At 44.4% G+C, this 15660-nt stretch overlaps 1 protein-coding gene across 1 annotated transcript in view; it reads right to left on the bottom strand.

The window, feature by feature from the left end:
* Positions 1-3878: 3878 nt before the first annotated feature.
* Positions 3879-15660, bottom strand: part of TES (testin LIM domain protein) — a 28352-nt gene continuing 16570 nt past the window's right edge. Inside the window, exons 3-7 of the mRNA XM_035128226.2 lie at positions 14757-15009; positions 12944-13279; positions 10466-10681; positions 9144-9302; positions 3879-5669 (exon numbers count right to left, since the gene is read on the bottom strand). Coding sequence (XP_034984117.1) covers positions 5478-5669; positions 9144-9302; positions 10466-10681; positions 12944-13279; positions 14757-15009 — 1156 coding nt within the window. The 3' untranslated portion in view covers positions 3879-5477. The remainder of the gene's footprint in view (positions 5670-9143; positions 9303-10465; positions 10682-12943; positions 13280-14756; positions 15010-15660) is intronic.

Consider the following 15660-nt stretch of genomic DNA (forward strand, 5'->3'; position numbering starts at 1 on the left):
CTGCATTCTTGCTGGTAACCTTTTATTGCCTCCTAAGTTTTCCAGAGCCCTGCCAAACATCTTGAACTTCACGGAATGATTACAAAGCTTCGTAAATATAAGCTTCACATTGTGCTTTGCCATTTTGTGCCTGAAAGTGCAGGCTGGGGAAAGTGCAGGAGATGCTTAAAAGAGAGGCTGGGATTCTCTCTAATTTGGTGGTCAGGAAATGGGTTAGTATGTTAGTGGAGTTTTTAAATATTTTTCCCATAGTGGTATTAAAAAAAAATACATTGTTGTTACCACCTCTCTGTTAAAAATACTTCAGCTACAAAATAAAGGCTCTGGATTTGAATCCCTCTTCTGTGAACACTCTGCCTTCTGACATCTGCACCTGTCTCTTACCATCTGCTCCCTGCAGTGGTTTAAAAAGTACAGTGCTACCTTGGTTTAAGAACAGCTTAGTTTATTTATGAACAACTTGGATTAAGAATGCTGCAAACCCGGAAGTAGGTGTTTTGGTTTGTGAACTTTGCCTTGAAAGCAGAACATGTTGAGTGTGTTTCATTTGTAAATTGAGTCCCCCGCTGTTATGGGAAAGCACGCCTTGGTTTAAGAACGCTTTGGTTTAAGAACGGACTTCTGGAACGGAATAAGTCCGTAAACCAAGGTACCACTGTATCTGAAAAAAGACAATTCTTCTTCTGATGCCCTGACCTCTAATCTCTGTGTTAGGAGTCAGCCAGCAGTAAATCACACTGTGTAAGTTGGAGTTAGTCCAGCTAGCTGAGTCAGTAAACTTTTCATCTCAGGATCGTGGGTTCAAGCCCCATGATGGGCAAAAGATTCCTGCATTGCAGGGGACTGGACGAGATGATCCTTGTGGTCCCTTCCATCTCTACGATTCTATGATTCTAACTCTTTATTAGCAGCAACAAGATCTGCACTGGGGTGTCAGGCTTAATGAGTACAGCCATTAATCTCCAATAGGTCTTGCTCTCATGAAGCAGTTTCTGAGACTGAAGGTCCCCACCTCTGAAATGCTGCTTAAGTTCCCTCCTCTCTAGGGTTTCCCCCCCCCCAAGCAATCAGAGACTGTCCCTGTGTGTAGTCAACCTCTCCTCTATGCTTTTCATGACTTTTCTGGTTCTGGGAGACAAGGGGGAAGGGGAGCCTGTCACACCAGGAGGGGGAAGACACCTCAACCTCTTCACAAACCTGACTCACCTATGCTTCATAGTCTCTCTCATCCTACCCTCTTGCTTCTGCCTCTGAATCTGGACTTGTTTCTTCCACAGACTCTCCCAGCTCAATAATCCCTGTTACCTACTAAACTTCTGGCACCTCCTCTTCACTGTCTTTTCCTTCTTCTTCTTCGGACTACTCATCCTTGTCCCTAAACCACTCCCTGGGCTCTGAACCTTCTTCCCTTGGTGGTCCACCCACCATTCCTCCGCATTCAGCCACTCCTTTGCTTTCATGTCCCTTCCCTCTTTTGCTTATGATCTGCACAAGTGGTTCCTGAACTTTGAAAGGCATGGACCGTTTGAAAATTGCAGAGGGTCTTTGCGGACGGCTTGATTTTTCTGCCTGTTGTAGCAATTGTAATGCACAGGGCTAGGTGCTGAAGGGTGTTTTTTAGTGCTCCTTTTATTTCTCATAAACTGTTATTTCTTTTTTATTGTATTCCATATACACACCAAAAAATAAAAAAGTAATAAAATACAATTAAAAATCAATGTGGATATTTAATGTGATGGATGCGAGCCAGTGTGGGTTCGTGGTTCGAGTATAGGGTAGTTCAGTTGTCCACTTGGCCATGAAGCTCACTGGGTGGCTTTTGGGCCAGTCACTGCCTCTCAGCCTAACCTTCCTCACAGATAAGTTGCAGGATAAACGTCCTATAATTTTCATAGAATCATAGAATCATAGAGTTGGAAGAGACCCCAAGGGCCATCCAGTCCAAACCCCTGCCAAGCAGGAAACACCATCAAAGCATTCTTGACATATGCCTGTCAAGCCTCTGCTTAAAGACCTCCAAAGAAGGAGACTCCACCACACTCCTTGGCAGCAAATTCCACTGCCGAACAGCTCTTACTGTCAGGAAGTTCTTCCTAATGTTTAGGTAGAATCTTCTTTCTTGAAGTTTGAATCCATTGCTCCGTGTCCGCTTCTCTGGAGCAGCAGAAAACAATCTTTCTCCCTCCTCCATATGACATCCTTTCATATATTTGAACATGGCTATCATATCACCCCTTAACCTTCTCTTCTCCAGGCTGAACATGCCCAGCTCCCTAAGTCGTTCCTCATAAGGCATCGTTTCCAGGCCTTTGACCATTTTGGTTCAGAAGAAGAAATAATAATAAATAATAGGGTTAACTCTCTTTTCTGTCTATGTATACACTATTCGAATACTGACCAACATTCTTTAAAATGCAATGCGCTCTACGTGGGGCTACTTTTGAAGCTGACCCGGAAACTACAATTAATCCAGAATGCAGCAGCTAGACTGGTGACTGGGAGTGGCCATTGAGACCATATAACACTGGTCCTGAAAGACCTACATTGGCTCCCAGCACGTTTCCGAGCACAATTCAAAGTGTTGGTGCTGACCTTTAAAGGGCTCAATATACCTAAATGAGCATCTCCACCCCCATTGTTCAACCCAGACACTGAGGTCCAGCTCCGAGGGCCTTCTGGTGGTTCCCTCACTGCGAGAAGTGAGGTTATAAGGAACCAGGCAGAGGGCCTTCTTGGTAATGGCGCCCATCCTGTGGAACCCTCCCTTCAGTTATCAAGAAAATAAATGACTATATGACTTTTAGAAAACATCTGAAGGCAACCCTGTTAAGGGAAGTTTTTAATGTTATACGTTTTATTGTGTTTTTAATATTCTGTTGGGAGCCAGCCAGATGGGTGGGGTATTATTATTAATAATAATATATTAATTATTAATTATTGTTATTAAAATGGTACAGAATCTTCCAGAAGCCGTTTCTGGTGTCCAGTAGTCATTCAGCATCTTTTGCCCAATGTGCTTTTCTGGATGAAAAGGTTTCGTCAAGCTTTTCATGAGAGAAATAAGCAGCTGTAGGTGAGACTGGCATATCTTGGGATAAATTACACCTGAGGCCTTGGGTTCCTTTGAACTATAAAGCTACTTTTAACTTTTGTTCCCGGAAAGCTTGCAAAAGAAGAGCCTAATCTTATTGTTAGCTTCTAAGTGCCTAGGTTTTCAGACGAATCTCCTGCAAGCACAAAGGAATGCAAAAGTAATTCTTGCATTGTTAGCTGCTCAGAAAAATAATCACACCTTATTTCCTCTTGCAGCTAACGATGTCCATTGTAAAGGTTCAGTTTTATTACTATTCCATTTTACCAGAACCAGGTGATACAAGGCTCCATAAAGTGCTATCGTTTGAGCAAGGTGAAGTCTCTGGTTTTGTTCTGGGTTCCCCCCCACAGCAAAAGTAAGAGAACCTCTGCATGCATACAGGACCCTCACCTCCTGGTAGGTGTGTGAAGCACCACCTCTGGTCCGAGAAGAACATGGGAAGCCTACTAGATATGTTTATTTCTGAATATATGTATTAAAATCACTGAATCATTGCCATGGGTCACATTTGCTAACATCACATACCCTCTAAGAGATTTTAATGCAAAGCTTCAAGAAACAAATTTACAGAGCTAAGAGTCTAATGGCCAGTTTTACCCAGACAGACCATTAAGCGCTTAAAGCTATGGAAGAGAAAACACCGCTTTTCTTCGCAACTGTATTATCAAAAGCTTCAAATTGGTCAGAGAGCGTTTTTTTTTGTCTTTGAAACGATCACCACCTTCTGGAATAGCCTTGTCATTACAGTTACCAAGAGGCAAATGAAAGATTTCAAGCTAGCAAATGGTTTGGTGAAAGTTTTATTTGAGAGCATGAATATAAGTTTACACGTTTGTTTAGTCTTAGAAGGGTTGAATGGAAAGGGTTTGCATAGTTTACAAAGCCAAGAGCCCACATTCCTTCGCTATGTACCTTCTTACATTCGTCATAAAGAAATTTCAGCATCACAATAACTAGCTTGCAAGCTGCCTTATACAAAATCAGACCCATTAGCCTATATACTGTTTACACCAGGGGTTGACAACTTGTGGCCTCCAGGTGTAGCTTCCCTGTATTAAAAATCTCATTCATGTGCAGAGGCATGGGCAAATTTAAATCTTTCCTATTGCCTATAATTCTGGACAATACATAAAATGAAGAGACAAAATATAACAATATGATAACAAGCCTGATTGGAAGAGGACAGAGAAAGAGGCACAAAACTTCAGATTAATAGAAAGCAAGTCACATTCTAAGCACCAAAAAGTCCACCGCTGCTTTTTTAAATAAAAAAACCCAAAAAGTTTAAACCTAACAAAGAAGGGAAAGTGTTTTAATGCAAATATTAAAGGTTGGAGCCAAAGCTTTGGGGCATTTGTGCAAGATGCTCAGTGGAAGTAGGAAGGCTTAAATTTTTTTTTATTTCAGCCTAATTATGTTTGAGGGCTGCTGTACAGAATCAGCAGGCCAACAGATATGATCTGTGTGTAATGCTTCAGACTGAAAGTGAGGAATTCAAATGTTTGAATGCCACTCCACACATTCAAAATCTCACCTCAGATATGAAGCAAGCATGTCCAGGAAAAGGATTCTAGCTTAGCATTCCCACCAAATATTGTGGTATTTGTTCTGGGAGATTTTTTTGTAATGGTAGAACCCAAAACATGTGGCCTTCTATTTGTTGCTAGACCCCCAACTCCCATCAGCTCCAGACAGCATAGCCAATGGTCAGGGATGAAGGGAGTTGTAGTCCAGCAACATCTGGAGTATGGTATAACATTTACAACAGTGTTTCCCAAACTTGGGTCTCCAGCTCTTTTTGGACTACAACTCCCATCATCCTTAGCTAGCAGGAACAGTGGTCAGGGATTATGGGAATTGTAGTTCAAAAACAGCAGGAGACCCCAGTCTGGGAAACACTGATTTACAACATACCAAGTTGTTGTTTTATTTTTACATAGTTTGTTTTAAAATGTGTATAAAAGAAGACTTGAGAGCATCTAGTCCAGGCATCCCCAAAACTTCGGCCCTCCAGATGTTTTAGACTACAATTCCCATCTTTCCCGACCACTGGTCCTGTTAGCTAGGGATCATGGGAGTTATAGGCCAAAACATCTGGAGGGGCGCAGTTTGGGGATGCCTCATCTAGTCTTTGAAATACATCAGGAATATCAGGCTCCCTATATGTGAGGAACATTTGCAACAAGTAGTAACAAAGTAGTAAGAATACAGAAGTGCTGGAAGTACTTAATCAAAAGCTATCAAGTTAGAAATGTTAAAAAAAAATCTTTGGAATTTGCCATTTAATACGTTCAATTTTGTTTTTAAAAACGCCCCAATACAGTAGAAATGCAGAGGGTTCTGAAGTAAAGCAAAACTTGGCTTGATCCGGGTTCTCTTCCCATTAGGACATCATCTTTTTCTTACATTCCACCGAGCAGAAAACCATTCCTTCTACTGGCATAAACTTCTGGCCAATGAGACACTTGCTGCAACAGGAGCACAGAAAGCACTCTGTGGTGGCATGCCAGTTGAAATTGTTGTAACTCACACGTTGAACTTCGGGGTCGATAGCGTTGTGGCAACCCTGGCAGACCTAGCGAGGAGACAAGAGAAACAAAAAATGGATTTATTTCCTGTTTTATACGACAACGAAACCCAGCATATTCAATACAGATGTTGTTATGACTTCAGCTCAGCATTTGAAATTTGCCAGGCACATTTTGCACCTGGCTATCGGCCACTTGCGACCAAGTGAAGATGCCTGGGCGCCAGGATGGTGCCTGATGTTTCCACCACCTGGAGGTGCATGCCTGGGGATCCTTCACCCTTGACTGTTTTCACAGACTAGCAACACATCCTGTAGAATCCTACCTGTTATATTTTATCTGCACAATCAGAATGATTTTCAGGAACCAAAAAGTCACATGGAAAAATATGACTTTCGAGCCATCTTGCCCCCAAGTGGCAACTAGGCATTCTGTTTTGGTGACTGTAATATGGCGTCTAGTTTATATACCTGAGTTTCTAACACTGCTTCAGTTGTAACATAATTTATCATGATGACAACATTACTCAACATCCTTGGTTTCTCTTTTGTGCCTTGAAATTGCCTGTGGAATGTAGAAAAGGCAAAGGCCGAGGACTAGATTTTGCCTCGTAGAAAGGGATCCTCGGCAGGCAGAAGAGGCAAAGCCTACTGTTTGCCCATTCTGTGGATTGGGCCTGTTCTTCCTTGTGGCAAGAGCCGCTATACTGAGTGCTTTCCACAGGCCTCCACTTGGTGGCAATATTGTGTAAACTGCAAACTCTACACAGTGGTTTGATGTACCAGCCTGTCTATCCTACAGGTGAGGAGCTGCGAGATGCAATTCCTATGCAGTAATGCCTAAAATAAGCACACTGAAAAGTTGCAGGGATGGGTGCCTAGTTGAAGGATTGTGAAAGCAGAGAGAAAAATATCGATAGCAAGTCTACAGACTGAGTTGAACCACCAATTCATTGAATCATAGAGTTGGAAGGGACCACGAGGGTCATCTAGTCCAACCCTCTGCAACGCAGGAAACTTTTGCCCACCTTGGGTCTCGAACCCAGGCCCCTGAGATTAAGAGTCTTATGCTCTACCAACTGAGCCATCTCATCTCTGCTTACAGGTAAGTCTGCACATATATACTGGGCGATAGCCAATGTTAGTCATACGCAGATCTGACCCACTGAAAGCAAAGGTCCAATAAATTTCAGGGGGTCTGTTTTGAGTATTACTTCATTAGCTATGCCCCACCAAGTCTCAACAACCCTGCTCTTCCTTTCCAAGCAGTTGTTAATGGCATCTTTCTGGCATGCTAGTTTTATACATGCAAGACTTTGTGCTTCTTGTGTGTTTGAATGGAGGGTTTTTCAATTATGCAAACTCCCCTCTGCAGTGGTACACTCACTGCTTCATCTACTGTGAGAACAAGGCCACCCCTTTTGCGACTTCTTAAATTCTGCACTTCTCTATTTTAATGTGAGTCACTGAGTGTAATGCATCAGCAAAGTTCTTGGGGGGAAAAAGAAATAGATGCCCTGAAGAAACACAAAGAAGTGTTTTCCAGTCAGTTCATTTCAGATAATGGTCAGAACAAGAGGGGAGACAGAGTGTCCTGATGAATAACTGCTCTATCAGTGGGAAAGCTGAATTTAAGAACTGCAGATTAAAAAGCACACACAAAAAAGCTAAGCGAAACTACAGACAGAAAACACTCATTAAGAGAAGGGAAAACCAAACAGGAACAATAATAAATAAAGCTCCAAAAAGCAGCATTGTAAGTAGAACAAAGGAAACCCAGGAACCCGAATGAGGAAGTAATTAACTTTGGACTAACTGGTGCAGATGCTAAACAATGTTTTAAAAACATTTCATTCTTTGCATTTTAAAGAATAATATTTATAAGACTGCACACTGAGATACTCCCCTGGTGGTCGTGCCGAGTGGACTTCACAAGAATACAACAGCTGTCCATGATTTTGGACAATGCAGTGAAAGTGACAAAAACTTCAGTCTAGAAGATAGCAGGAGAGTCACTGCTCCATGAAAGCATTAGACAAGGACAGTTGCCCCAGGAGTTTTATACCCAAGGTAAAAAAGGTGAAAGGTAAAGGGACCCCTGACCATTAGGTCCAGTCGTGACCGACTCTGGGGTTGCGCGCTCATCTCGCATTATTGGCCGAGGAAGCCGGCGTATAGCTTCCAGGTCATGTGGCCAGCATGACAAAGCCGCTTCTGGCGAACCAGAGCAGCACACGGAAACGCCGTTTACCTTCCCGCTGTAGCGGTTCCTATTTATCTACTTACATTTTGACGTGCTTTCGAACTGCTAGGTTGGCAGAAGCTGGGACCAAGCAACGGGAACTCACCCCGTCACAGGGATTCGAACCGCCGACCTTCTGATCAGCAAGCCCTAGGCTCAGTGGTTTAACCCACAGCGCCACCTGGGTCCCTCATACCCAAGGTACATTAGGTCTATTCAAATGAAATTAAATCCCAGGCCCCTATTGTTTTCTGTCTGCGTTTATTCAGGCACCAGAGCAAAGTTCGACATGCAAATCTCTAGTACAGTTAGAACACTGGAAATCGAGAAGGATTCCTTTGAAATCATTTCACCACTCCACATGCAGCGCAAGCAAGTGCAATGAAATATGAACATCATGCTCTCCCACTGGCCTAAACTAGCAATAGTACTTCTGCATTCTGCAGAAATTGCAAGTGATGGAGGAGCACACCTGGAAGCTCATAAAAAGTGCCATAACCCCCCCCCCACCTCTCATGGGAATGATCTGGGAAGGAGACACGGTGGCAAGGTCAACTTTGGTCAAGCAAAGGGATGGTTTACACAAACTGCCCAAAGTGGTCAAGAATGATGCACAAAATCTTTACTTGAACTTGGTTGCTCTTCAGCATGCAGGACGATGACAAGAGGATAGGGCAACTTCATACAAACTTCCCTTCCTTACTAGCGTAATCTCAGGTTTCCCCCCCTACTCTGGAACAAGACAGGAGTAGCTGTGTGTCACCAGCACATTCCTGATATTACGGTACCAGTCTTTTTGCCTAAGCTGGGCATTCCAAAGAGTTTGTGTGTAGATGCTGAACAAAACACGTGATAAGAGAAGTGGACCTTGATGGTGAATGAGTTGCTTACAGGAAACACTATCAAAGACAAAACATTGGGTGGTATTCAACCAAGTTAGAATCAAGAGCATACATCAATAAACCAACATCCTTAAACACTGACATTAATGAACATTCCTACATTGCAGGGGGTCTGGGCTAGATGACCCTCAAAGTGTCTTCTAACTCTACAATTCTATGACTATGTTAGGTCTATTAATTTCATTAAGTCAACTCCGATTAAAACTTAGCTGACAACCACCAGGTTGGGGTGGGGCATGGATAAGCCAGTAGGTTTTTTTTGTTATGGATAACATTGTTTTAAGAAACCACTGTTCAAGGCAAGATATGGGAAAGCACATCTGGGCGCATAACTGTACATAGTAGTTACACGCCGCAGGCAAATTGTGACTCTCTTACCACGGCATGATTCTTCACGTAGCACGGTTTGCAGACAGGCTTGTCGTTTACCATGACGTAGATCTCCCCAGCCAAGACACAGTCGCAGTCAAAGCAGCAGAAGTGTTTCAGATGCCAGCTTTGACCTTCTGCCTGGGTGTACTCATTGCTGAATATAAGCTGAAGGGACACAAGGAAGGGAGGTACACATTCAATACAACCACCCCAGTATTTTGTTCTGGAACACTTTACAATGCTAAGGAAATGCACACTTTTCCACCATATGAAATAGCTCCACTGTGCATTTCAGCTTGTTGCATTCATCGTTCCGTTCCCCGCCCTTTTCACCAGGACCTCTGGAGATCTCTGTCAAAAGCAGTGAATGCAAAAAGCAGAGATTTGACTCTCCCAGAGAAAAAAGGAATGGCTTGCGGGCTTTCCCATGGGTATTCCGTGAGAACAGGATGATGGGACTAGATGGGCCTCTGGCCTGGTGCAGCAGGGATATTACGCCCTTATGAATGCCTTCCAAGTATTGAGAATGAGGGTAGTGTACGAACAGTGCAAATGGGACACAAAGAAATAGGCTCCAGGGGTCAGGAGGACCTACAAGGTGAGCTACAGGTAAAAGGAGTTATAGCCAGGGCTCTTGCACAGCTCAGGACTAAGAGATGCTGGCAAAGTGCTCCTGAGCAAATCTCAGAAAAGAAATCTGGGGGTTCATTCAAGCCCACCTCAAAAGGAGAAGTCCGCTTTAGAAGCTGCCAAATTTATTTCCCCCTCGGATTAAAAACCAGAGTGGGAAAAGAATGGATGACTTTCCCAGCCTCTCTGCTTTGGATAATGGAGTCATGTCCTTGATGTATACTTTTTGGGGTCAGGTGCTGCCTTTCACCATCATGCTCTGCTTGTTAGTGAAATCCTAATGCTGGGCTAAAGGGACAGCAATGGAAGAAGCTGCGTTGTACAGAATAAGGCCATTGGTCTATCTAGTATAATCTATAGCAGTGTTTCTCAAACTTGGGTTGTTGGGACTACAACTCCCATCATCCCTCACTAGCAGCGCCAGTGGTCACAGATGATGGGAGGTGTAGTCCAACATCAGCTGGGGACCCAAGTTTGAGAAACACTGGTCTATAGTGGCCCTCCAGGATTTCAGGCAGGGATGTCTCTCAGCGCTACCTGGAGATGATGGGAATCAAACCTGGGACTTCCCGTGTGGAAAGCAAGATGCTCTGCCGCTGAGCTAAGGCCCTTTCCCCTTGGTCTGATCAAAAGGCAGCAAATCTTGACAGGCAGGTCTTTTCTCCGTGGATGCAGAGCAGAAGGGGGACCTTGCTTACCTCGTCGCAGCCAGCGCAGCGGGGCTTCTCGCTGTCACAGTAGTGTCGGCCACAGTACAGCTTCCCATTCTTCCAGAAGTAGATCATATCCACAAGGAGCTCGCTGCAGGTGCAGCAGACAAAACAAGCTGGATGCCAGAGTTTGTCGTAGCCGGCCCGCTCGGCGTAGACAGCCGGGTCCCCTTCCTTCATGCTCAGTTTGCACCGGAAGCAGTACTGCGAGGAAGCCAAGGGATTTTAAAGTTTATGTAAGGGCTTATCCAGACTTCCGCTTACCCCACTGCGCCCTAAGTGCTTTAGTCATGCTGGTCACATGACCCAGAAAGCTGTCTGCAGACAAACGCTGGCGCCCTTGGCCTGAAAGTGGAGATGAGTGCCGCAACCCCATAGTCAGTTTCAACTGGACTTAACCATCCAGGGGTCCTTTACCTTTTACCTTTACCTACCCCCTGGGAAAACCCAATCTTGACTGCTAAATTGGAGCAAATGTAATTCAGATTTCTGCAGATTGATGCAGATTGACAGTTCGTGTCTTCACATCGATTTCACATCATTGTGAAATCATATTTGCATGTTACACATCAGTACATTCAAACAAGGTAAAACAGTGCAATGAAATAATATAGGCTTAATATATGACAAGGAAATGAAAACCAACTGCCCCCCCCCAAAATAAATACGTAAATATAAGGTTAGATATACTAGTGTTGGCCTTTCAGGACTCCAAGAGACCACAGCAGCCTGGCTTAAAGTCCAGAAGGGGTGGAGTCTTCTCAGCAGTCTGGATGATTTACAGCCAGCTCCTTCTAACTTAAGTCTTGTAAGTAATAAGTGGATCAATGCTGTTTATATGGCTTAATACTTTCTGCCAACAGTAAGTGAAGCCACGAGATGTCTGCTTTTGTATTTATTAGTTTGATTTCAAGCAGAGGCCTTTCCTCATTAAATTTAGTTGGGGGTGCCATCTCTCTCTCCCTGCCCCACCCAGGCTTCCACTTAGGAGTCCTTCCCTCTTCATCTTGGGAGTTTTCCTTTTCTGTACAGTTTGTCAGTTTTCACCTTGAAAAGAAAAGAAACCCACAACACACTGCTTCCTCCAAGAACTAATGGCTCTCGTTTAAATATAGCAAGGCTCACCAGCCATCCCAAGAGACAAAAATATTGATCTTCGTGCAGGTACTAAATACAGCATTTTATATCTCGGTAGAAGCTGCAGGACCGTCATGTAAATGGTGGAGCAGACTTGCTCCCCGTTGCTCCAGACTGAAGGAGAAAACTAACAGATGGAAATTAGGCAGGCTTTGCCTAAGTATTAAGAAGAAACTTCCCAATGAGAAGAGCTGTTCAACAGAGAACTTAGCTGGTTCAGGAAACAGCGGGCCCTTCATCACAGGAGAAATTTAAGTAGATGTTGGACATTGCAGGGGGTTGGACTAGAGGAGCCTTGGGAGTCCCTTCCAACTCTACAATTCCATCCTTTCTGGGATGCTGTGACTGCAAGATTCCTGCACTGAGACGTGGGGCAGAGTAAATCAGGGTGGCTTGCTGTGGTCCAAGGGATGAACTCTTCCTTGACCAATCCTCTGAGGGTCACATGCCCATGTTGGCTGTGGCCCAAAGTAGACATGGTCACTACCCAGCCAGATGGGTGGGGTATAAATAATAAAATTATTATTATTATTGCGCACTCTTGAATACACACGTGCAATGCTCAGGTAAGCTGAGAGGTGTGTGCGCGCATGCATTACCACTCACTCCCCAGTCGCACCATGACCAACAGGGGGATGATATGAACCCCCATCAAGGCATTGGGCAGACAGGTTTAAACTGGCCTGCCTACCCTGTGTCGAGTTCCATTTTCTTTTCTTTTTGGAGCCACTGCCAAAATCATCTGGGGGTCAGGAAAAACTGCTGGTTGGAGGGGAATCATGATTCTGAGCTGCAGTTAGCCACCCCTGGCCTAGATGGTGTCTGAGGTCTGTCCCAACTAGGGGATGCTATGCTTCTAAGTTGGTAGAGAATGAGACTCTTAACCTCAGGGTCGTGTGTTCGAGCCCCATGTTGGGCAAAAGATTCCTGCAATGCAGGGGGTTGGACTAGATGACCCTTGTAGTCCCTTCCAACTCTACAAATTTTACAATTTCCATGTTTCCTTTTCCCAGGAGTTACCTCCAAGGCCCAGAACAGTCACATTTTAGAACATACTGTGTTTTCCTTAGCGGAGGACCCAGAGGCATTTTCCTTCTGCCCCTGTTGCTCTTAGCTTGCAAAACAAGCAGGCTGAAACAGTCAATAGTTTAAAAAACTAAAATACTTAATAAATAAACCCTGTGCAAAGGATGCTGCAGCATGAAATACCAGGCTAAAATAATACAAAACCCCATTGTTTTGCTACCCTTTATCGACAGTACCGCTCCTGTTTGCAGCACACAAGACACAAACAGACAGGAAGACAAATATACATATGTGCCCACTTACATATTGGGGTGCCTTTTGACCAGCCACTTTGTCTTCCATGGCTCCTACGGTGGCCGAGGTGCCTCTCTCCCCATTAGTCGGGACATCCTTGCCGGCAGCTTTGCCTTCCACTTCGCTGGGCAGCTTGACATCTCCCACCCCGAGCGCCTCGTTCTTGTATTTCTTCACAAACTGCTCCATCTGCTTCACCTCATTAGGACTCAGCTCGTGGCATCTGGACGGATCCTGATCGTGTGCGGGCAGCTGCTTGGCCAACTGCTTCTTTCTGTACTGAGCACCTTCCGAGCCAGCCACGGGCTGCTTTTCCTTGGGAAGCATCTGCATATAGTGTCTTGCCTAAAGAGTCCGGAGGGATTGCAAGAATTAGTTTATCAGATGCCCTTGGGATTCCTGCTTTTATAAACGGGGAGGGTGGCAGCAGGGAGGAAGGCAACCAAGGGGAGATTAACAGGGCTTAGAAGAAGTTGTTACTCTTTGGCGCGAACAGATACCAAGAAGTGGGCAGCGGAACTGAAGGGAGGTAACTGGGACTGAGAGTCAGAAGCTCACTGCAGGCACATGCTTTACAACAAAAAACCCCAGCCATTTACTCCGCTGCAGTAACAGCTTGAACAATGTTTAGCCAACACTGAATCTTTTCAGATACTGACATTGCAAGAGCTTTCAGGCTGCTAATTGCAATCTTTCTCACAGAGGAAAACCAGCATGTGAGGGTTGGAACTGAGATCGAAGGCTTTTTAGCTTGTTTAAATAACCTAAAATGAAATAAAGTACTGCAAGATATACATGAAAAACTGAAGAAAAGCTATTTCTGCACGCCGAAGCCCCCCCCCCCCCCCGGAAAATCCCTAAAACCCTCTTATGATTACAAAGCTGCACACACATCTCCAGCCTTCTGCTTTAGATCAGCCAGCAAGACACTACATAAACTTGACTCAAGATTGAAACATGCAAAGGGGTTGGGCTGGGTGGGGAATCCCAACAAGGCTATCCAACTATCGCATCTCGATGAGCCATTAATAAACCAAGGGGAGCTTTTCGCTTGGATTCCCAGCTCTGAATTCGTTCTGACCATATACAGTAACAGAAATGTGCAGGCTTGAGTGCTTTTCTTCAGCTTTTAAACAATGACATAAATTGTGCAGGTTTTCTAACGCTATGTCCTGTTTCTGGAAGTATTCTTGAAAGGGCTCATCTGGGAAGTCGTAAATCATCCTAAGTGGTGGTGAACATCTCTAATGCAATGCTTTATCCTAGCCATTAACACGACCTCTTTCCTCCACCTCACCCCTCTTGCTTCCACAATCATCCTATTTCCATTGTGTGACTATTTTATAGCAATCAGAGACTTGCAAGGGGAGTTGACCACCAGACCCAACTTCATTATGTTTACATGGCTTATAGCAGGGAAGAAGAACCGGGGCACTGGACTAGATTTCCCCTCATCTTGGACCACTGGCGATGCTATCTGAGACTGATGGGAACTGAAGGGGTACCAGGGTTACTGAAATAATTCCATTCATATTTTCCTGTTGTTTTACATCAAAATATGGCCCCAGTCCTGGGTGTTCTCTATACACTCCAATCCACCCCTCCTTCAGTTTAAAGCAGGGTTTCCCAAACCTGGGTCTCCAAATGTTTTTTGGACTACAATTCCCATCATCCCTGATCACTGGTCCTGCTAACTAGGGATGATGGGAACAGTATTAAAATAGAATAGAATTTGGAGACCCAAATTTGGGAAACCGTGGTTAAAAGGATACCTTCTTCTAGTTTTCATAAAAGCTTCCAAGACTGTATCATGATAGCTCACCAGGGTTTGATTCTGAACGGGAGGTGCCCATTCGTAAGTCACAGTATTGATGGACACGTTCTTCTTGGCAGCCACTGGATTAGTCAGTATCATAACGTTCCGCTTGTACATAGGGATCCCATCCGATTTCAGCTTTGCAATGAGGGTTGTATATTTTGTATCCTCAAAGAGCTTCCCCACTTTGCGGTCGTCCTCGTTACTAGTGGGAACATCGTGCTCCTCCTGCCCACACTTGCAGTTTCGACATATTTTCCTAGCGATTCAAGAGAAAAGCACTGATTAGGCCATGTTCATATAAGTAAACAGAAACTGAGTGATATCCTGCTTTAGATATCATTCAGGAGGGCATAACCATAATTCTGTGAAAGTGTAGGAGGCTCCAGGAGAGGAAACCACAGTTGCTTTGCTTCTCTAGGCAAATGCTGAGCTGTAAACAAAGAACCGACCTTGGTTGCAGTTCACAGTTGTCTGGAGCGAGACAAACCACAAGCCCAGGTTCTGATGATGTGCTAAGTCAAACCATGGCTTAGCTCACAGAAGCAGCAAGCCCAGCGAGGAGAGGCAAAAGGGCTGCAATCTCTTCTCTTGGCTGAGTGCTACGTGCAAACTAGGTCACTGTCTGTGCTTAGAAGTAATTGCCTCAACTGTCCCTTCCCTGCTGAAAATGGAGCTTAGTGAAGTCACATGATGAATACGACAGATTCCTTTGCTTTTTCATTTCTTAGGAAATAGCCCTTTTCTCTGTGGGAGAGAAGAGCATTCTGGGAAGGTGGGCAGCAGCGTCAATATTACTCTGGTAACATTGATGTGAACAAGCAGCTAAACAGTGTGCTGTCCTTTGTTTTCATGAATACATTTTCCTCTTTCCTTCCTTAGTATAAATTAGGTAAAGGTAAAGGGACCC

The sequence above is a fragment of the Zootoca vivipara genome, chromosome 10 (genome assembly GCF_963506605.1).
Source record: "Zootoca vivipara chromosome 10, rZooViv1.1, whole genome shotgun sequence".
Classification (NCBI taxonomy): Eukaryota; Metazoa; Chordata; class Lepidosauria; order Squamata; family Lacertidae; genus Zootoca; species Zootoca vivipara.